Source organism: Mus musculus, chromosome 16 (genome assembly GCF_000001635.26).
Source record: "Mus musculus strain C57BL/6J chromosome 16, GRCm38.p6 C57BL/6J".
Taxonomy (NCBI): Eukaryota; Metazoa; Chordata; class Mammalia; order Rodentia; family Muridae; genus Mus; species Mus musculus.
The window spans coordinates 78,988,669-79,011,549 of NC_000082.6; the positions used below are offsets into that span (position 1 = coordinate 78,988,669).

General features: G+C 37.7%; 1 protein-coding gene across 2 annotated transcripts in view; it reads right to left on the reverse strand.

The window, feature by feature from the left end:
- The window catches only part of Tmprss15 (transmembrane protease, serine 15), a 138,090-nt gene that overhangs the window by 35,661 nt on the left and 79,548 nt on the right, over positions 1-22,881 (reverse strand). For both annotated transcript variants that reach the window (NM_178855.4, NM_008941.3), the window contains 3 exons: positions 17,462-17,551; positions 14,656-14,781; positions 13,069-13,209 (listed from right to left, as the gene is read on the reverse strand). In NM_178855.4, the coding sequence (NP_849186.2) occupies positions 13,069-13,209; positions 14,656-14,781; positions 17,462-17,551 (357 nt within the window). The remainder of the gene's footprint in view (positions 1-13,068; positions 13,210-14,655; positions 14,782-17,461; positions 17,552-22,881) is intronic.

Sequence of the window (22,881 nt, forward strand, 5' to 3'; positions counted from 1 at the left end):
GCGAAAGGTAAACGGAGGAATCTTACTAACAGGAACCAAGACCACTCACCATCACCAGAACCCAGCACACCCACTTCGCCCAGTCCAGGGAACCCCAACACACCTGAGAACCTAGACCTAGATTTAAAAGCATATCTCATGATGATGGTAGAGGACATCAAGAAGGACTTTAATAAATCACTTAAAGAAATACAGGAGAACACTGCTAAAGAGTTACAAGTCCTTAAAGAAAAACAGGAAAACACAATCAAACAGGTAGAAGTCCTTACAGAAAAAGAGGAAAAAACATACAAACAGGTGATGGAAATGAACAAAACCATACTAGACCTAAAAAGGGAAGTAGACACAATAAAGAAAACTCAAAGCGAGGCAACACTAGAGATAGAAACCCTAGGAAAGAAATCTGGAACCATAGATTTGAGCATCAGCAACAGAATACAAGAGATGGAAGAGAGAATCTCAGGTGCAGAAGATTCCATAGAGAACATCGGCACAACAATCAAAGAAAATGGAAAATGCAAAAAGATCCTAACTCAAAATATCCAGGAAATCCAGGACACAATAAGAAGACCAAACGTACGGATAATAGGAGTGGATGAGAATGAAGATTTTCAACTCAAAGGTCCAGCAAACATCTTCAACAAAATTATTGAAGAAAACTTCCCAAATCTAAAGAATGAGATGCATATGAACATACAAGAAGCCTACAGAACTCCAAATAGACTGGACCAGAAAAGAAATTCCTCCCGACACATAATAATCAGAACATCAAATGCACTAAATAAAGATAGAATACTAAAAGCAGTAAGGGAAAAAGGTCAAGTAACATATAAAGGCAAGCCTATCAGAATTACACCAGATTTTTCACCAGAGACTATGAAAGCCAGAAGAGCCTGGACAGATGTTATACAGACACTAAGAGAACACAAACTGCAGCCCAGGCTACTATACCCAGCCAAACTCTCAATTATCATAGAGGGAGAAACCAAAGTATTCCACGACAAAACCAAATTCACGCATTATCTCTCCACGAATCCAGCCCTTCAAAGGATAATAACAGAAAAAAACCAATACAAGAACGGGAACAACGCCCTAGAAAAAACAAGAAGGTAATCCCTCAACAAACCTAAAAGAAGACAGCCACAAGAACAGAATGCCACCTTTAACAACTAAAATAACAGGAAGCAACAATTACTTTTCCTTAATATCTCTTAACATCAATGGTCTCAACTCGCCAATAAAAAGACATAGACTAACAAACTGGCTACACAAACAAGACCCAACATTTTGCTGCTTACAGGAAACTCATCTCAGAGAAAAAGATAGACACTACCTCAGAATGAAAGGCTGGAAAACAATTTTCCAAGCAAATGGTATGAAGAAACAAGCAGGAGTAGCCATCCTAATATCTGATAAGATTGACTTCCAACCCAAAGTCATCAAAAAAGACAAGGAGGGACACTTCATTCTCATCAAAGGTAAAATCCTCCAAGAGGAACTCTCAATTCTGAATATCTATGCTCCAAATACAAGAGCAGCCACATTCACTAAAGAAACTTTAGTAAAGCTCAAAGCACACATCGCGCCTCACACAATAATAGTGGGAGACTTCAACACACCACTTTCACCAATGGACAGATCATGGAAACAGAAACTAAACAGGGACACACTGAAACTAACAGAAGTGATGAAACAAATGGATCTGACAGATATCTACAGAACATTTTATCCTAAAACAAAAGGATATACCTTCTTCTCAGCACCTCATGGTACCTTCTCCAAAATTGACCACATAATAGGTCACAAATCAGGCCTCAACAGATTCAAAAATATTGAAATTGTCCCATGTATCCTATCAGATCACCATGCACTAAGGCTGATCTTCAATAACAAAATAAATAACAGAAAGCCAACATTCACATGGAAACTGAACAACACTCTTCTCAATGATACCTTGGTCAAGGAAGGAATAAAGAAAGAAATTAAAGACTTTTTAGAGTTTAATGAAAATGAAGCCACAACGTACCCAAACCTTTGGGACACAATGAAAGCATTTCTAAGAGGGAAACTCATAGCTATGAGTGCCTTCAAGAAAAAACGGGAGAGAGCACATACTAGCAGCTTGACAACACATCTAAAAGCTCTAGAAAAAAAGGAAGCAAATTCACCCAAGAGGAGTAGACGGCAGGAAATAATCAAACTCAGGGGTGAAATCAACCAAGTGGAAACAAGAAGAACTATTCAAAGAATTAACCAAACGAGGAGTTGGTTCTTTGAGAAAATCAACAAGATAGATAAACCCTTAGCTAGACTCACTAAAGGGCACAGGGACAAAATCCTAATTAACAAAATCAGAAATGAAAAGGGAGACATAACAACAGATCCTGAAGAAATCCAAAACACCATCAGATCCTTCTACAAAAGGCTATACTCAACAAAACTGGAAAACCTGGACGAAATGGACAAATTTCTGGACAGATACCAGGTACCAAAGTTGAATCAGGATCAAGTTGACCTTCTAAACAGTCCCATATCCCCTAAAGAAATAGAAGCAGTTATTAATAGTCTCCCAGCCAAAAAAAGCCCAGGACCAGACGGGTTTAGTGCAGAGTTCTATCAGACCTTCAAAGAAGATCTAACTCCAGTTCTGCACAAACTTTTTCACAAGATAGAAGTAGAAGGTATTCTACCCAACTCATTTTATGAAGCCACTATTACTCTGATACCTAAACCACAGAAAGATCCAACAAAGATAGAGAACTTCAGACCAATTTCTCTTATGAACATCGATGCAAAAATTCTTAATAAAATTCTCGCTAACCGAATCCAAGAACACATTAAAGCAATCATCCATCCCGACCAAGTAGGTTTTATTCCAGGGATGCAGGGATGGTTTAATATACGAAAATCCATCAATGTAATCCATTATATAAACAAACTCAAAGACAAAAACCACATGATCATCTCGTTAGATGCAGAAAAAGCATTTGACAAGATCCAACACCCATTCATGATAAAAGTTCTGGAAAGATCAGGAATTCAAGGCCAATACCTAAACATGATAAAAGCAATCTACAGCAAACCAGTAGCCAACATCAAAGTAAATGGAGAGAAGCTGGAAGCAATCCCACTAAAATCAGGGACTAGACAAGGCTGCCCACTTTCTCCCTACCTTTTCAACATAGTACTTGAAGTATTAGCCAGAGCAATTCGACAACAAAAGGAGATCAAGGGGATACAAATTGGAAAAGAGGAAGTCAAAATATCACTTTTTGCAGATGATATGATAGTATATATAAGTGACCCTAAAAATTCCAACAGAGAACTCCTAAACCTGATAAACAGCTTCGGTGAAGTAGCTGGATATAAAATTAACTCAAACAAGTCAATGGCCTTTCTCTACACAAAGAATAAACAGGCTGAGAAAGAAATTAGGGAAACAACACCCTTCTCAATAGCCACAAATAATATAAAATATCTCGGCGTGACTCTAACGAAGGAAGTGAAAGATCTGTATGATAAAAACTTCAAGTCCCTGAAGAAAGAAATTAAAGAAGATCTCAGAAGATGGAAAGATCTCCCATGCTCATGGATTGGCAGGGCCAACATTGTAAAAATGGCTATCTTGCCAAAAGCAATCTACAGATTCAATGCAATCCCCATTAAAATTCCAACTCAATTCTTCAACGAATTAGAAGGAGCAATTTGCAAATTCATCTGGAATAACAAAAAACCGAGGATAGCAAAAACTCTTCTCAAGGATAAAAGAACCTCTGGTGGAATCACCATGCCTGACCTAAAGCTTTACTACAGAGCAATTGTGATAAAAACTGCATGGTACTGGTATAGAGACAGACAAGTGGACCAATGGAATAGAATTGAAGACCCAGAAATGAACCCACACACCTATGGTCACTTGATCTTCGACAAGGGAGCCAAAACCATCCAGTGGAAGAAAGACAGCATTTTCAACAATTGGTGCTGGCACAACTGGTTGTTATCATGTAGAAGAATGCGAATCGATCCATACTTATCTCCTTGTACTAAGGTCAAATCTAAGTGGATCAAGGAACTTCACATAAAACCAGAGACACTGAAACTTATAGAGGAGAAAGTGGGGAAAAGCCTTGAAGATATGGGCACAGGGGAAAAATTCCTGAACAGAACAGCAATGGCTTGTGCTGTAAGATCGAGAATTGACAAATGGGACCTAATGAAACTCCAAAGTTTCTGCAAGGCAAAAGACACTGTCTATAAGACAAAAAGACCACCAACAGACTGGGAAAGGATCTTTACCTATCCTAAATCAGATAGGGGACTAATATCCAACATATATAAAGAACTCAAGAAGGTGGACCTCAGAAAATCAAATAACCCCCTTAAAAAATGGGGCTCAGAACTGAACAAAGAATTCTCACCTGAGGAATACCGAATGGCAGAGAAGCACCTGAAAAAATGTTCAACATCCTTAATCATCAGGGAAATGCAAATCAAAACAACCCTGAGATTCCACCTCACACCAGTCAGAATGGCTAAGATCAAAAATTCAGGTGACAGCAGATGCTGGCGAGGATGTGGAGAAAGAGGAACACTCCTCCATTGTTGGTGGGATTGCAGGCTTGTACAACCACTCTGGAAATCAGTCTGGCGGTTCCTCAGAAAATTGGACATAGTACTACCGGAGGATCCAGCAATACCTCTCCTGGGCATATATCCAGAAGAAGCCCCAACTGGTAAGAAGGACACATGCTCCACTATGTTCATAGCAGCCTTATTTATAATAGCCAGAAACTGGAAAGAACCCAGATGCCCCTCAACAGAGGAATGGATACAGAAAATGTGGTACATCTACACAATGGAGTACTACTCAGCTATTAAAAAGAATGAATTTATGAAATTCCTAGCCAAATGGATGGACCTGGAGAGCATCATCCTGAGTGAGGTAACACAATCACAAAGGAACTCACACAATATGTACTCACTGATAAGTGGATACTAGCCCAAAACCTAGGATACCCACGATATAAGATACAATTTCCTAAACACATGAAACTCAAGAAAAATGAAGACTGAAGTGTGGACACTATGCCCCTCCTTAGAAGTGGGAACAAAACACCCATGGAAGGAGTTACAGAAACAAAGTATGGAGCTGAGATGAAAGGATGGACCATGTAGAGACTGCCATATCCAGGGATCCACCCCATAATCAGCTTCCAAATGCTGACACCATTGCATACACTAGCAAGATTTTACTGAAAGGACCCAGATGTAGCTGTCTCTTGTGAGACTATGCCGGGGCCTAGCAAACACAGAAGTGGATGCTCACAGTCAGCTAATGGATGGATCACAGGGCTCCCAATGGAGGAGCTAGAGAAAGTACCCAAGGAGCTAAAGGGATCTTCAACCCTATAGGTGGAACAACATTATGAACTAACCAGTACCCCTGAGCTCTTGACTCTAGCTGCATATGTATCAAAAGATGGCCTAGTCGGCCATCACTGGAAAGAGAGGCCCATTGGACACGCAGACTTTGTGTGCCCCGGTACAGGGGAACGCCAGGGCCAAAGGGGGGGAGTGGGAGGGTAGGGGAGTGGGGGTGGGTGGGTAAGGGGGACTTTTGGTATAGCATTGGAAATGTAAATGAGCTAAATACCTAATAAAAAAAAAAAAAAGAAAAACCATAAGCAAATGACTGCAGAAGTAAAAGGATTTTTTTGGTGTCTTAATTATAATTACTATCACTATGATGAAAAAGAATGTCCAAAATCAAGATGGGGAGAAAATTTATTAGGCTTATACTTTCAAATCACTGAAAGAAGTTAGTACAGGAATCAAACAGGATCAAAATATAGAGAAAGCAGGTGATACAGAGCCTGCAAAGGAGTTTTTCTTATTGATTTTCTCATATTGGGTTTCTCAGCCAGCTTCTGTATAGAATTCAGCCCATGAATGGTTATTCATAATGGCCTAGATCATCCCCCATCAATCATTAATTGATAACATGCCCTACAAGCTTGCCTACAATCCAACCTTATGGAGGAATTCTTTCAACTGGCATTCCTTCCTGTCAGATGACTGTACTGTGTCTCAAGTTGAAATAAAAATGTCCTACATATTTGACTTACAAAAAAAAAAAAAAAAGAAAGAAGGGCTTTATGACAAGAGGAGCCCTGTTCAGATCACTTATAATGTTGATACTCTGTGACTGCACAGCTGTTTATGGGGACACTTAACGCCTCATGCTCTGTGGTACATTGACATTCTGGAAGCAAAAACAAAACCCTTTGATAACAAGACGACTCTGGAGATCTCTACTTTGAAAACAACTAGAAAATATAAATTAAAATCAAAATTTTATCATTATATCAAACTTGGATTGATTTCACTAAGTCACAACTTATATTAGAAGGATATCAGAAATAAAAGGAAGAACTACTTCCATGGAAAAAGTTACTCAAAATTAACTATTCATTTGGCATATGTGTGAATGTGTGTGAATGTGTGTGTGTGTGTTGTGCACATATATGATACAGTGTCACTAATCAGATATACATATAAAACAAGGATAGGTTTTGACATTTGAAAAAAGTTATGAAAAGTATAGATAATATGCCTGGGTTTTCTCTAGAAACAATTGTTCTGTGTTGGCTAATCTGACAATATTTGAGGAAGGTGGGGTTTTAAAAATTATTAAAATTCATAGAGATATAAAACACCAATCTCTCTCTCACTTTTGCTATCATTATTTTCTTTCCTTACAAGTTTTTTTTTTTTTTAACTGTGTTTGTATGTCTTGCCAGACCAGTCATTATTGTAGCTCTCAGGGTTTATTTATAACAACCAAAGGTGGTAGTGGTCCTTGATGGAAATCATTTCAGCTAGGAATCTAAGTTTTAGAGTCAAATCTGACAAAAGTATTAAATATTGTACATTTTTTAATGAGAGATTTTTAAATTATTCTTTGAAGGTCTCATGTTTGATTATGCTCTCTAAGCCTCTAACGTTGATACACTCTCTTCCCTTTCCTACCCAATTTTGTGTCTTTTTTTAATCATTCAAGACTGATTATGTACATAAATTAATCTTTCTGAGATTATTGGATCATGAGGACCTTTTTAGGAGCCACATTCCTAAAGAAAAATGACTCTTCTTCATTTAGTAGTCATCAATTTCCAGTAGCACAGCAGATAAAGATAATGGGTCACAAGAGACACGTCCATCCATGGTAGATTACTGACTTGCTTTTTCTTGAGTATTTCTTCTGCCATAGTATTGAGAATGTGACTGCAAGCCTCCATCCTAAATTCCCCCAAGTCTCAAGAATATCACCGAAGAGGCAATGTGAAGATTGCAAGAGATGAGAAGTGCAAAGAAGTCTCATGAAATGCTGTCTTTTTGAGTGACATATCTGTAGCACTCACAAATTCATAGCAGCTTTGATGACTTGAACAAGATCTACTCAAGAACAAGTAAGTCAACAATCTAGCATAGATGTAGGAGTCTCTCTTGTCCCATTATCTTTACCTGGGGTGACTTTGGAGGTTGATAGTTAGTAAAGGAAGGAGATCCATTTTTTGGGGGGGATGTGGTCCCTAGAAGGTTATAATGATCTACTAGATGAACCCACACTCATTATTAATTGGTAATATTAATTGGACTGAGAATTAAACCTAATGGATCGCTGTAATTGCTGCAAAGGCACAGAAACTAAGTTTGAACCTAGGGATCCACCTGGTGGAAGAAGAGAATGCACTCCTACGATCATCATTCTCTGATTTTGGCATTAGTTCCAATAAACAGATGTCCACACATATACATGCATTCACTAAGCAAATGTAAAAAAAAACCATAAAATTTAAAAATCAGAGGGTATAATGTTGAGAGGGGGAATTGGAACTTGGGGGTGGATATAATAAAATATATTATATACATGTATGTGAGTCTCAAAATGTAAATTGTTATTTTAAATACTTACTCTCTCTCTTTCTCTCTCTTTCTCTCTCTCTCGCTCTCTCTCGCTCTCTCTTGCTCTCTCTCTCTCTCTCTCTCTCTCTCTCTCTCTCTCTCTCTCTCTCTCAGGTATGTCCTAACATTGAGCTCTAAAACATCTTTCTGTTAAATCAACATTCATGTCCTTCACTCTGGTTCTACCACTTTTCCCTTCAGACAACTAGATAAGCAGGGGATATATCTAACCATCCAATCTTGGTAACAGAAAATAACTGGGGGATGTTTGTCTATTTTAAGCTTTAAAATATCCTATCATTTACCCGAAATCTAATTTGCCTTAATGAAGGTATTTTTAGGAGGTTATGACTGGCATTTTCTCCAAATTTTTATAACAGGAGAAAAGTAGGTTATATATCTCAAAACATAATTTTATTAGGGAGGTTCTAGTAAATGCAATTATCAATTTGCTTCACAAACACATATTTTTAAACAGATTACTGAGATGACAAATGACCCCAAATGATTTTATATATGTATATAAAATCATATATATATATATATATGTGTGTGTGTGTGTGTGTGTGTGTGTGTGTGTGTGTGTTACAATGAATCATGAGTTTTTTAGTGAGAACATTTCTTTTTCTTCTGGACGTTATCATTTCTTTAACTCACATTTTGAATAAAGAAAATCTTAAAAGTAAATGCACACATGTAAATATACATTCTACAACAATATGTATGTCAACATATGTTAATTTTTATAAGGTAACAGATTAATTTTGGATCATAATCAAATATTTTAATATACCCTGTTAGTCATTACCAGTTACTATTAAATTACTTTTCATGTTTTTCATAGCTATTATAATCATTATGTTAAATGAATGTACAATGACAGTACTTATTTATAGATATATTTATTGATAATTTTGCTTTTATTATTATAGTCGAGCTATATTCAGTTTGAAAGGCATATTTTAGTTAAAATAAATATAAATATTAATAAATACAAATAAAATTTGAATATAAACATGCACCATGTCCCTGTCTAAAATAATGTAATTTACTGTCCTTCTATACTCAAAGCCGTTAGGATTATACCTGAAAGTCCAGAAAAGATAACTAATTTAGATGTTAGAATATATTAGATAAACAAACAATTTCCAAATGGAGAAAAATGGTGTATTGTTGCTGAAGTGAATAGGAATTATAAAATATGAGAGGAGATATAAATAGGCTATTTAAAGCTTTCCATATATATCTAAACTTGATTCTCATTTTTTGGAACATACATTATTTCAGGTCATTAGGAAGTCTTTGACACAACAATTTACTCTCTAGAGTCTGAAATCTTACCTCAGATAGTTTTATGCCCATGGTGAGAAAGAAAAATGTAATATTATTCAGACTTGAATTTCCCCATCTTCTCTTTATGAAGTCTCTATAGCTCTGCTTCATTTAGACACCATATGCTTGCTTTTTAAAAAAGGCACTGAATTGGTTCCTAAGGCACACAGCACACAAAACTGGAGAGGGCCCAGGAGCCCTGATTGTAGTCAGCTGCCATTTGTGAGTTTCCTGTATGTTCTACTGAATCCCACCTGAAGACGGCTTGGATCAGAAACAGGTAACTGGTGCGCATCCACAAGCAACTTACCATAATTAATATCTACTGTGAATCCTCAAGTTCAACATGAATGGAAATGGTGAGGAGAGGATAAATAAAATAAAAAAACATAAAATAAAATATGCCTCATAACTCTAATAGAAAATGTTCAAGGATCCCTAATATATGTCAGAAGACAAGGAAAGTCTTCATAAACACTGGAAACAGTTTATAACATAATTTTCACATATTTTTTTTCTAAAATTATTGTCAAAGCAGAACATCAATAGAAGGGAGTCTTTGTACCCCATCTCACTGTACATTGCTGGCTTGATTATCTTTTATTTCCAAGTCTCTGGTTCTCTAACTGTGTTTCAGGCTTCTGTTATTGAAAAAAACAATTAAACAAAACAACAACAACAACAACAAAAAAACCAAGCTTGACAGACAATACTGGGGACAACTGTGTCACTGTGAGGATGTCAGGGAATTGTCTTCTGGGTCCAGCGGGAATGGCAGCTCTGCACAATAGTCATGACTGATGTTCTCTCATCTTCAATTATAAAGATTCTTCTTCATTTTTTATTAGATATTTTCTTTACTTTCATTTGAAATGTTATCCCCTTTCCACATTTCCTCTCCGAAGAACCTCCTATCCCCTCCCATCTCCCCCTGATCAACCAACCCACCCACTCCCTCTTCCTCGCCCTGGCATTCCCCTACACTGGGGCATAGAGCCTTACAGGACCAAGGGCCTCTCTTCCCATTGATGAGCGGCTAGGCTATCCTCTGCTACATATGCAGCTAGAGCTATGAGTCCCACTATGTGTTTACTTTGGTTGGTGGTTTCGTCCCAGGAAGCTCTGGGGGTACTGGTTAGTTCATATTGTTGTTCCTCCTATGGGGCTGCAAACCCCTTCAGCTCCTTGGGTCCTTTCTCTAGCTCCTTCATTGGGGACCCTGTGCTCCATCCAATGGATGGCTGTGAGCATCAACTTCTGTATTTTTTCAAGCACTGGCAGAGCCTCTCAGGAGACAGCTATATCAGGATCCTGCCAGCAAGCTCTTGTTGGCATCCACAGTAGAGTCTGGGTTTGGTGGTTGTATATGGTAGATGCTCATGACCAAAATGTTGGTCCAGAGCCAACCAAATGCAAAAATGCCCTTCACAGAAAACGGCATAGGCTCTGTATTGATTTCATTAAAGTACATGATTTTGGTAACTTTCTCAGAGACATTTTTCAAAATACTCACACACTCTTTCTTTTCTTCAGAGTATGAATTATATAAGAGCAATAACAAATAATTTTGTTGGAAGAGATGCGTTTGTTCTTGATTTTGATAGTCTCTAGTATTTCAGTATTTTTTTTTTCATCACTTGCCATTTGTGTCTATAACGTAGGCTTGTAAGACCTATTTATTGCTTTTATAAACTTTGCTTTGAGGTCCATTGATGTCTTTATATATGAAAGAATGTTCTACAATTATTTCAATTGCTTATGTTTTTAGCAAATCCACTAATCTACTGTTTGGTGTATAGATACCTAAATTACTTCAATTGGATTTATTTGTATTTCCATTTTAAAAATGCACGTAATTATTATTATTTTTTAATTACATTTTTAATTTATTTTTTATTAGGTATTTTCCTCGTTTACATTTTCAATGCTATCCCAAAAGTCCCCCATACCAACCCCCCCAATCCCATACCCACCCACTCCCCCTTTTTGGCCCTGGGGTTCTCCTGTACTGGGGCATATAAAGTTATGAAAACTTCTTTTCATGAAAAAACTCTTGAAAACTTACCAAGAAGTCTATCCCTCTGGCATGGTAAGTATCTTTACATATTAGCAGTTTTCCTTTTCTATTATATGGTGTGCTGCATAGCTTAGCATGTACCCATACTAGATACATGCACACATCTATCCTGCATTAAACAAACATGATAATGCTCTCCTCCTTAGCATCCTCTGCTACATATGCAGCTAGAGCCATGAGTCCCACCATGTGTTTTCTTTGGTTGGTGGTTTAATCCCAGGAAGCTCTGGGGGTACTGGTTAGTTCATATGGCTGTTCCTAGTAGACAGTTACTGAAGTCTCATAAGAAACAGATAATATTGGTATCTGTGCATTTTTCATTGTGCAGTATTTTTTTAAACCTAAAATATCATTATTTTAAATTTTCGTTAATATAATTGATTCAGTAATTCATGTGCTCGAAGATACATATTTCATTTGTGAATATTATTCATTGTAAAACTCAAAATGTTAAATAGAGATGGCTATAATATTGATACTATAATATTGATAATTTATTTTTATTTTACAAAACACAGTAGATGTCAGGATTTTCCAGTTCATTTTCATCAGTCCTAGAATGAGCATCATTTTTTCCCTATGAGGTTTTCTTTTTTCTTTATTATGGTGTGGTCTTTATGTATTTTTTATTGGATATTTTATTTACATTTCAAATGCTACCCCCTTTTTCCTTTCCCGCCCCTGAAACCCCCTATCTGATCCCACCTTCTCCTGCTCCTATGAGGGTATTTTCCCACCCACCCACTCACCCACTCCTGCCTTCCTGTCCTGACATTCCCCTACACTGGGGCATAAAGCCTTCACAGGACCAAGGGCCTCTCCTCCCACTGAAAAAGGCCATCCTCGGCTATATATGCAGCTGGAGCCATGAGTCCTTTCATGTGTACTCTTTGGTTGGTGTTTTAGTCCCTAGGAACTCTGGGGGAGGGGCTGTAGTCTGGTTGGTTGATATTGTTGTTTCTCCTATGGGGCTGCAAGCCCCTTCAGCTCCTTGGGTACTTTTTCTAGCTCCTTCATTGGGGACCCTGTACTCAGTCCAACAGATGGCTGGGAGCATCTGCCTCTTTGTATTTTCTGAATTTGAAGTAGTGTCCTCCTCTTCCTCCTCCTCCTCCTCCTCCTCCTCCTCCTCCTCCTCCTCCTCCTCCTCCTTCTTCTTCTTCTATTCCTCCTCCTCCTCTTCCTCCTCTTCCTCCTCCTTCTTGTATGCTGTCTTGCATCCCCCCACTTACTGACTCCCAGCCTTTCCCTTGCATTTGATATATTAATTGGGTATCATTTGCATCTCAGCAGTTCAGGGCTAATCTCCCTCTTCATCTCTTAACAAGGTCTTGGCAAATGAAAAATCCCTTCCTCACTAAGCCAATTACTTTGAACTTTATGTTAAAATATAACTTTGGTGAGTAGAAGTCATGGAGTTTCCTAGGGAAGTGTTAAAATGATATACCAAAAAAAAAAAAAAAAAAAAAAAGAAAAGAAAACGAAAAGAAAAAAAGTCGTGTACTCCTGCTGTGACAAAACACTCAGGTAACCATTATATTGATAGAGAGGAGGGAGAAAAATGACAATATGCTGAGGAAAACAAAATAGCATCTCAGAATGCAGACAGATACATTGTGACTTGGGGTTGAAGTGGGATTTGTTTCCTCGTTTTCCTCCCATCCACACACTCTAAGGAGGTGGGCATTCCTTACCTGGAATCCCCAAGTAATAGCCGGAAGTGAAATTTGCTTTGAAGCCCTTGCGTCTGGTCTCCATGTTTGTGGTGAAAATCACAGTCATCCTATTGGTGGTAGAGAACAAGTCCTTCACAGGACCAGGTCCTGTGTACACAGCTGCAGCAAAGAGAAAGGGGACTGTAAGTTCGCCAGGTAGGACTGCACATAGCGCGGCTCACCTAAAGCGTATGCATAGTCTTATAGTTTAGATGCGGATTCTTAACTGCCTTCTCTACGAGAAGCAGAAAAACAATTCCAGAACAAAACAATTTCTATCTACAAGTTATAGTATAATTTAGATATCCTTGTGGGATTTTTTCTTTCTTTGTATTTGCGTGAATATTAAGAGTAAAATAAAAAAATAAGAAAAATAATAAACTGTGATTTTCCTTGATCGTATAAGCAGTGTTTTTATTAAGGAACACAATTTAGCCTGAAAATCTAAACAACAATACCAATGAAAAACAATAACAAAAACCCTTGGAAATGGATACAAAGATCCAGATGAAATGTTCCCCAAGTCTTGCTAGTCCTTAGGATTTCATTACTGATTTATTCTGTGTGTTGCTCTGACCATCCACTCCAGAAAGCTGTGATCTGGAACTCTTTGGGGTTTTCCTGACACATCTGGGGAATCCTCACTATTATCCTGGTCCTTCAGAGGGCAGAGACTCAAGGTGAGTCTTCTTTTACTTGTTATACTTTTTATGTAACAGTATCCTGATTTAAAGAACCTCAGGTAGATTTTATAGTTAAAGATGAACATGAGTTACAAGAACAGCTAGATAAGACCCATTTTGTGGTGAAGCATAAACACCTAAGGACCTTTGTAATTTAATGTGTAGCTTACCTTACCAAACATACTTCTTTCTTAATGAATGTATAAATAATATCATGTAATCATACGCTTGACTAATAACCTTTAAATGTGCTAGCATATATTTTATCATTCAGACACAAATATTTCTCATGTGTAGTTAGAAAGTAATAATCAATAACAATAGAGAAAAATAAACATTAGTTACTTGAAACATTGTCAACTGTTGAGAAGAAGAAGATGACATGGACAATAATAAAACGGTGACAAAACACAGAATAAGATGACTGAAAATATTTATAAGGAACAGTGTTTGGATATGTTAGGGCCAGAGGAAATCTGGTTTAATAATTATTTTTGAACACCTGTTGTACATGTATTTCAGAAAACTACACAGTAAGATATACATGGTGCATTTATAGTTAATTATTACCAACTTTTCATCCCTGTGAAGCAAATATATCAGTCCTGATTAGCAAAGAATGTTCTAGAAGAGTGTAATCTCGTCAGTATTGCAAACATGTCCCAGTGCATCCTGGGAAAACTTGGCAGAAGGGAAATCATTACCAGAATACATTGTTTGAAAAAAAAATTTCAACAGAGTGAAAAATCTGTAACATGTTACCTTGCTGTTATATTTTTGTTTTGTCAACTGTAAAGTGCTCCCATCTGCGTCAGTGTGCTGTCTCTGTAAGTCAAGTGTCTTGAGCTACACAACTTTCAGAGGGTTGAAATTTCAGTCTTACCTAGGAGCAGGGAGTCAAATTCTCCCCCATCTCTAACTTCCACCACATCATTGATGTTTTCTAAATCGAATTCTTGAAAATGAAGTTGAATATTTTTCCCTCTCTGTGCATTTAAATTCCATATACCTTGAAGACAATAAATAATGACAATTAATTTACAATGTATATATTTGTATTTTTGTTTATTTTCATTGTTTGTGCATTTGTGTATGTGTGTATATGTCTGTGTGCCTGTGTGTCTGTGTTTGGTGTGTGTTTGTGTGTGTGTGTGTGTGTGTGTGTGTGTGTGTGTGTGTGTATGTGTGACTGGGATGATCTTTCCACAGTGCAAACAGGACAACTTGCTGAAGTAGTTCTCTTTGTCTACCCCTGAGGTTCCCAGAATCAGACAGACAACGTCATGTTTATAGGCAAGAAAAAATCTTTACCTGATAAGCTGCAGAGCCAGGCTCAGTTCACCTAATTTTCCATAATCCAATAAGCAAACTCTGATATTTATATGAAAGTGTCTCCATTCATTAAAATAAATTGCAAGCTGTTACTTTTTTTTTTTAAAAATCACCTGTCTCAGTAAATGTCCCCCTTTTAAAAACTGATTTCTGAGTGGGTTTAGCATTAAGATTCTCTTCTGCACTATCCCTCCTACACTCTGAGTATTCTCACTCACACTTCAAGAATCAACCTCTGTCTGTAGAATAGTGACCTCGTCAGGTATTTGCATTATGCACTTCATTTGATGAAAAGATAGGTAGACCTTCATACTGTATATGGAACACACACACACACACACACACACACACACACACACACACACACACACAGGAGTGTATATTTGGAATACTCATGGGTCTTCTTTTCATCTTAGAAAATGGCAGCATCATTTGATGTCTCACCTTATGTTGGCCCTCCATATATATGAAATATATTTTATCACATACAACTAACCTGAGGAACTTCAATCCTGCCTCCTATGCCCTTCACTCCTCAGTGTTCATCGCCCCATCAGAGCACAAGATACTGACACGTCTTACGTCCTGATTGGATGCTGCTGATGCTCTCTCTCATTCTCTAGCTAAGATAAATGGATAGAAGGATCTTCCTGAAAGGCAAACGGATTCTACCATGCTTCTCATGCAAATTTCTGGAAATTTCCTCTTTTCTTTCTCATATAAAATTCGAGTCCCGTAACAGAGCAAATTTTTTTTCATGTTACCAATTTTAACCAATTACAATTCATTGGTTTTCCTTAAAGTCTTGATTTCTTGGACTTATCTGTGAAAATCCCTTTCTTGCTTCTCTAGAATGCCTTTCTTTTACTTGTATTTTAATAATATCTTGATCAAAAAAATCTTGATCATTTGTAAGAAGAATTATTCTTTCTCTGGGAGGAGCCTAAACACTTGGTTGTTCATTACCAAATAGCCTATAAGCATATATAAGTAACATTTACTATTATATAATACAGGTTTATGTGTGTATATACATGTAAATATATGTATATATGTATACATGTGCATGTATCTATTGATTTACATATGTATGTATACACACATATGTATATATGGATGTAATAATGACTCATATAAAAAGAATCCATGAATTTGAAGAAGAGTGAGAAGGGGTATATTCAAGTGATTGGCAGGAGGAAAGGAAAGGGGTTATTATATAATCTCAAAAATAAAAGCAATAAAACTTCTCTTAGTTGGTTCAATGTTGTTTTATATTTAAAAAAAATCTTTCCTCTATGCAAAAGATATAATTATTGGTTGACTTCAGCATCAAGTGTGAAGTAGAAAAAAACAATCTTTGCTTCTAGTTTCAGATCATGTTAAACCAATGTTTACCTATTGATTTATTCTGCTGGCCTCTGTTTGCCTTGATCTGCCTGCTCATATCTATGAAGATAGCTCATATCTTAAAATCCATTGTCACCGTCATTGTTGGCACACTCACGTCAGTGACTCAAAACTGCATTTGAGTCCCAACTAGATATGGTCATGGAAAAAGCATGGATGTTTTTCAGCCCATTCCCCTGGAATTATGATTTTTGTAAAGCAGGATGGAGAATGTGGATTTGTAATGCAGGCTGTGCAGTCTTCAGATAACTATGGTGAATGTCTCTAGGCAGTTAGCCTGGCCCAGCAGTAGCTTTTGCAGATATTTTTGTAGGTTATTTTCTCCAAATTTAGTTGCTTCAATAGCCCCCTTGATTATTCATTTGTGATGGGACTCTAACCATGTAACCCTAGCTATAGTCTTCATAGAGTCTAGTATGTGTTCTCTAAATGAGAAGATATTACACTGGCTGCTTTTAATCATTTCCATTGGCCTTGTTCTATGTAGCTGTACATAATCTGGGGATTATATCAATGAGTTAGAAAATGGTAAGTGAGAAATACCTAAAGCATGGGTGACTGCTTCAAGTTGTTACTTTTATTCTTTTATTCTGGAATTACAATTAAAAAATACATTTAAAGAATAATTGTGGGAATTTATTGAAATAATGTATGGTGGACACCATTATTTGTCTCCCTTTAGGTTATTAATGAAAAAGTAGGTCATAATTTTAAATTAAAAAAATCAGGGAAAGGTTTATTGGAGGCTTTGGAGGGAGAAAACCAAAGGAGAAAATGATGTAATTATAATATTCTCAAACATTAAACAAATCTTTCAAGAAGTATTTGATAGTAGTAAACACATTAGCGCATTCATTTTGACAAATTCATAATCTACTTTGCTCGTTTAAGAGAGACCCACGCTTGCTATATACATTTTTCTTTGGTAAACTGCGAAAGAAAATACTCACAGGAAGCTTGATTGGGATATTTGTCTGGAAAGTTCGGAGAACTGAAGGTTGAATTTGGCTCCCATAGTTCAAAAGGTCCTCCGCAGTCAGCTGAAAGGAATTAGGAAAGAATCACTAACAGCGCCATTCCCATTCCACAGAGATTTTATTAGATGCCAGACATTGTACAATTACATTTCCTACAATGCCCGTTCTGACAAATACATTTTGCATGCTGTACAAATTGTTGGGGAAACAATGTCAGCACAACAATGCCATTACTAGAAAAGTTCTCAAAATCTTTATATTTTTATTGAATTTAGAAGATTTTAAGAGAATATAATAGTGTTTAGGACTTGATCAAGGGAAATATTTTGCATATTTATTTGATCAAGGGAAATATTTTGCAAAACAAAAGGGTGAAATTTTAGCTGCAGGAAAACAAGGATATTTATAATAGAGCAAATCTCATCCCTGCCATCATTGTAGAAGGGCCAGTGCTGGTAAGTCACTGATCTCGCAATCTGGACTTTCCTATTATTTTAAAAATCCTTTATTCTTAAGATACTGGGTAGAAATGTTACAAAATGTTGAAACATTGGGTAGCTACTAAGGGGAGAATGACCCCTTTTCCACCTGTTTAATAATTCTTCTGAGGCAAAGCATGCGGGTGAACACCTGTAATCCCAGGTCTTAGAACACGAAAGCAAGTGTATTTGTAATTTAAAGCCACCCTATGCTACATGAGAGCCCGTATACAAAACCCCACAAATACAACAAAACAGCAAGTTTTAGTGTTATTTTCTGGTTAGATCTGTAACTCAACATTTTACAAGAGTCAATTGGCATTCCAGGCTTTAATTAAAATTTACTAGAAATTTATCTAGTTAAGGCTAAATCTTCTAGTTCTGAGTATAATTAGATTTGTTAAAATTCCAATACACTTAGCATATTTTATTTTATTTATTAGAAACAAATCTGAAACAGCTTACTAATCATTGACTATTTTAAGGACCCTGATTTTAATGCTTGTTACCATTGTTCTATTTAAAAATGATTTCCGATAGGGAAGCAGGCTACCCGGGCCTGATCTGGGGCACAAGTCCCTTCCGCTCGACTCGAGCCCCGGGCTACCTTGCCAACAGAGTCTTGCCCAACACCCGCAAGGGCCCACACGGGACTCCCCACGGAATCCTAAGACCTCTGGTGAGTGGAACAAAGCGCCTGCCCCAATCCAATCATGCGGAACCTGAGACTGAGGTACATAGGGAAGCAGGCTACCCGGGCCTGAACTGGGGCACAAGCCCCTTCAACTCCACTCGAGCCCTGGGCTACCTTGCCAGCAGAGTCTTGCCCAACACCCGCAAGGGCCCACACGGGACTCCCCACGGAATCCTAAGACCTCTGGTGAGTGGAACATAGCGCCTGCCCCAATCCAATCGCGCAGAACCTGAGACTGAGGTACATAGAGAAGCAGGCTACCGGGGTTGATCTGGGGCACAAACCCCTTTCGCTCCACTTGAGCCCTGGGCTACCTTGCCAGCGGAGTCGCCTGAAACCCGCAAGGGCCCACACAGGATTCCACACGAGATCCTAAGACCTCTAGTGAGTGGAACACAACTTCTGCCAGGAGTCTGGTTCGAACACCAGATATCTGGGTACCTGCCCTGCAAGAAGAGAGCTTGCCTGCAGAGAATACTCTGCCCACTGAAACTAAGGAGAGTGCTACCCTCCAGGTCTGCTCATAGAGGCTAACAGAGTCACCTGAAGAACAAGCTCTTAACAGTGACAACTAAAACAGCTAGCTTCAGAGATTACCAGATGGCAAAAGGCAAACGTAAGAATCCTACTAACAGAAATCAAGACCACTCACCATCATCAGAACGCAGCACTCCCACCCCACCTAGTCCTGGGCACCCCAACACAACCGAAAATCTAGACCCAGATTTAAAAACATTTCTCATGATGATGATAGAGGACATCAAGAAGGACTTTCATAAGTCACTTAAAGAATTACAGGAGAGCACTGCTAAAGAGTTACAGGCCCTTAAAGAAAAGCAGGAAAACACAGCCAAACAGGTAGAAATCATTAAAGAAAAACAGGAAAACACATCCAAACAGGTGATGGAAATGAACAAAACCATACTAGAACTAAAAGGGGAAGTAGACACAATAAAGAAAACCCAAAGCGAGGCAACGCTGGAGATAGAAACCCTAGGAAAGAGATCTGGAACCATAGATGCGAGCATCAGCAACAGAATACAAGAAATGGAAGAGAGAATCTCAGGTGCAGAAGATTCCATAGAGAACATCGACACAACAGTCAAAGAAAATACAAAATGCAAAAGGATCCTAACTCAAAACATCCAGGTAATCCAGGACACAATGAGAAGACCAAACCTACGGATAATAGGAATTGATGAGAATGAAGATTTTCAACTTAAAGGGCCAGCTAATATCTTCAACAAAATAATCGAAGAAAACTTCCCAAACATAAAAAAAGAGATGCCCATGATCATACAAGAAGCCTACAGAACTCCAAATAGACTGGACCAGAAAAGAAATTCCTCCCGACACATAATAATCAGAACAACAAATGCACTAAATAAAGATAGAATATTAAAAGCAGTAAGGGAGAAAGGTCAAGTAACATATAAAGGAAGGCCTATCAGAATTACACCAGACTTTTCACCAGAGACTATGAAAGCCAGAAGAGCCTGGACAGATGTTATACAGACACTAAGAGAACACAAATGCCAGCCCAGGCTACTATACCCGGCCAAACTCTCAATTACCATAGATGGAGAAACCAAAGTATTCCACGACAAAAACAAATTCACACAATATCTTTCCACGAATCCAGCCCTTCAAAGGATAATAACAGAAAAGAAGCAATACAAGGACGGAAATCACGCCCTAGAACAACCAAGAAAGTAATCATTCAACAAACCAAAAAGAAGACAGCCACAAGAACAGAATGCCAACTCTAACAACAAAAATAAAAGGAAGCAACAATTACTTTTCCTTAATATCTCTTAATATCAATGGACTCAATTCCCCAATAAAAAGACATAGACTAACAGACTGGCTACACAAACAGGACCCAACATTCTGCTGCTTACAGGAAACCCATCTCAGGGAAAAAGACAGACACTACCTCAGAGTGAAAGGCTGGAAAACAATTTTCCAAGCAAATGGACTGAAGAAACAAGCTGGAGTAGCCATTTTAATATCGGATAAAATCGACTTCCAACCCAAAGTTATCAAAAAAGACAAGGAGGGACACTTCATACTCATCAAAGGTAAAATCCTCCAAGAGGAACTCTCAATTCTGAATATCTACGCACCAAATGCAAGGGCAGCCACATTCATTAGAGACACTTTAGTAAAGCTCAAAGCATACATTGCACCTCACACAATAATAGTGGGAGACTTCAACACACCACTTTCTTCAAAGGACAGATCGTGGAAACAGAAACTAAACAGGGACACAGTGAAACTAACAGAAGTTATGAAACAAATGGACTTGACAGATATCTACAGAACATTTTATCCTAAAACAAAAGGATATACCTTCTTCTCAGCACCTCACGGGACCTTCTCCAAAATTGACCATATAATTGGTCACAAAACAGGCCTCAATAGATACAAAAATATTGAAATTGTCCCATGTATCCTATCAGACCACCATGGCCTAAGACTGATCTTCAATAACAACATAAATAATGGAAAGCCAACATTCACGTGGAAACTGAATAACACTCTTCTCAATGATACCTTGGTCAAGGAAGGAATAAAGAAAGAAATTAAAGACTTTTTATAGTTTAATGAAAATGAAGCCACAACGTACCCAAACCTATGGGACACAATGAAAGCATTTCTAAGAGGGAAACTCATAGCGCTGAGTGCCTCCAAGAAGAAACGGGAGACAGCACATACTAGCAGCTTGACAACACATCTAAAAGCCCTAGAAAAAAAGGAAGCAAATTCACCCAAGAGGAGTAGACGGCAGGAAATAATCAAACTCAGGGGTGAAATCAACCAAGTGGAAACAAGAAGAACTATTCAAAGAATTAACCAAACGAGGAGTTGGTTCTTTGAGAAAATCAACAAGATAGATAAACCCTTAGCTAGACTCACTAAAGGGCACAGGGACAAAATCCTAATTAACAAAATCAGAAATGAAAAGGGAGACATAACAACAGATCCTGAAGAAATCCAAAACACCATCAGATCCTTCTACAAAAGGCTATACTCAACAAAACTGGAAAACCTGGACGAAATGGACAAATTTCTGGACAGATACCAGGTACCAAAGTTGAATCAGGATCAAGTTGACCATCTAAACAGTCCCATATCACCTAAAGAAATAGAAGCAGTTATTAATAGTCTCCCAACCAAAAAAAGCCCAGGACCAGATGGGTTTAGTGCAGAGTTCTATCAGACCTTCAAAGAAGATCTAATTCCAATTCTGCACAAACTATTTCACAAAATAGAAGTAGAAGGTACTCTACCCAACTCATTTTATGAAGCCACTATTACTCTGATACCTAAACCACAGAAAGATCCAACAAAGATAGAGAACTTCAGACCAATTTCTCTTATGAATATCGATGCAAAAATCCTCAATAAAATTCTCGCTAACCGAATCCAAGAACACATTAAAGCAATCATCCATCCTGACCAAGTAGGTTTTATTCCAGGGATGCAGGGATGGTTTAATATACGAAAATCCATCAATGTAATCCATTATATAAACAAACTCAAAGACAAAAACCACATGATCATCTCGTTAGATGCAGAAAAAGCATTTGACAAGATCCAACACCCATTCATGATAAAAGTCTTGGAAAGATCAGGAATTCAAGGCCCATACCTAAACATGATAAAAGCAATCTACAGCAAACCAGTAGCCAACATCAAAGTAAATGGAGAGAAGCTGGAAGCAATCCCACTAAAATCAGGGACTAGACAAGGCTGCCCCCTTTTCCCTACCTTTTCAACATAGTACTTGAAGTATTAGCCAGAGCAATTCGACAACAAAAGGAGATCAAGGGGATACAAATTGGAAAGGAGGAAGTCAAAATATCACTTTTTGCAGATGATATGATAGTATATATAAGTGACCCTAAAAATTCTACCAGAGAACTCCTAAACCTGATAAACAGCTTCGGTGAAGTAGCTGGATATAAAATAAACTCAAACAAGTCAATGGCCTTTCTCTATACAAAGAATAAACAGGCTGAGAAAGAAATTAGGGAAACAACACCCTTCTCAATAGCCACAAATAATATAAAATATCTTGGCGTGACTCTAACTAAGGAAGTGAAAGATCTGTATGATAAAAACTTCAAATCTCTGAAGAAAGAAATTAAGGAAGATCTCAGAAGATGGAAAGATCTCCCATGCTCATGGATTGGCAGGATCAACATTGTAAAAAT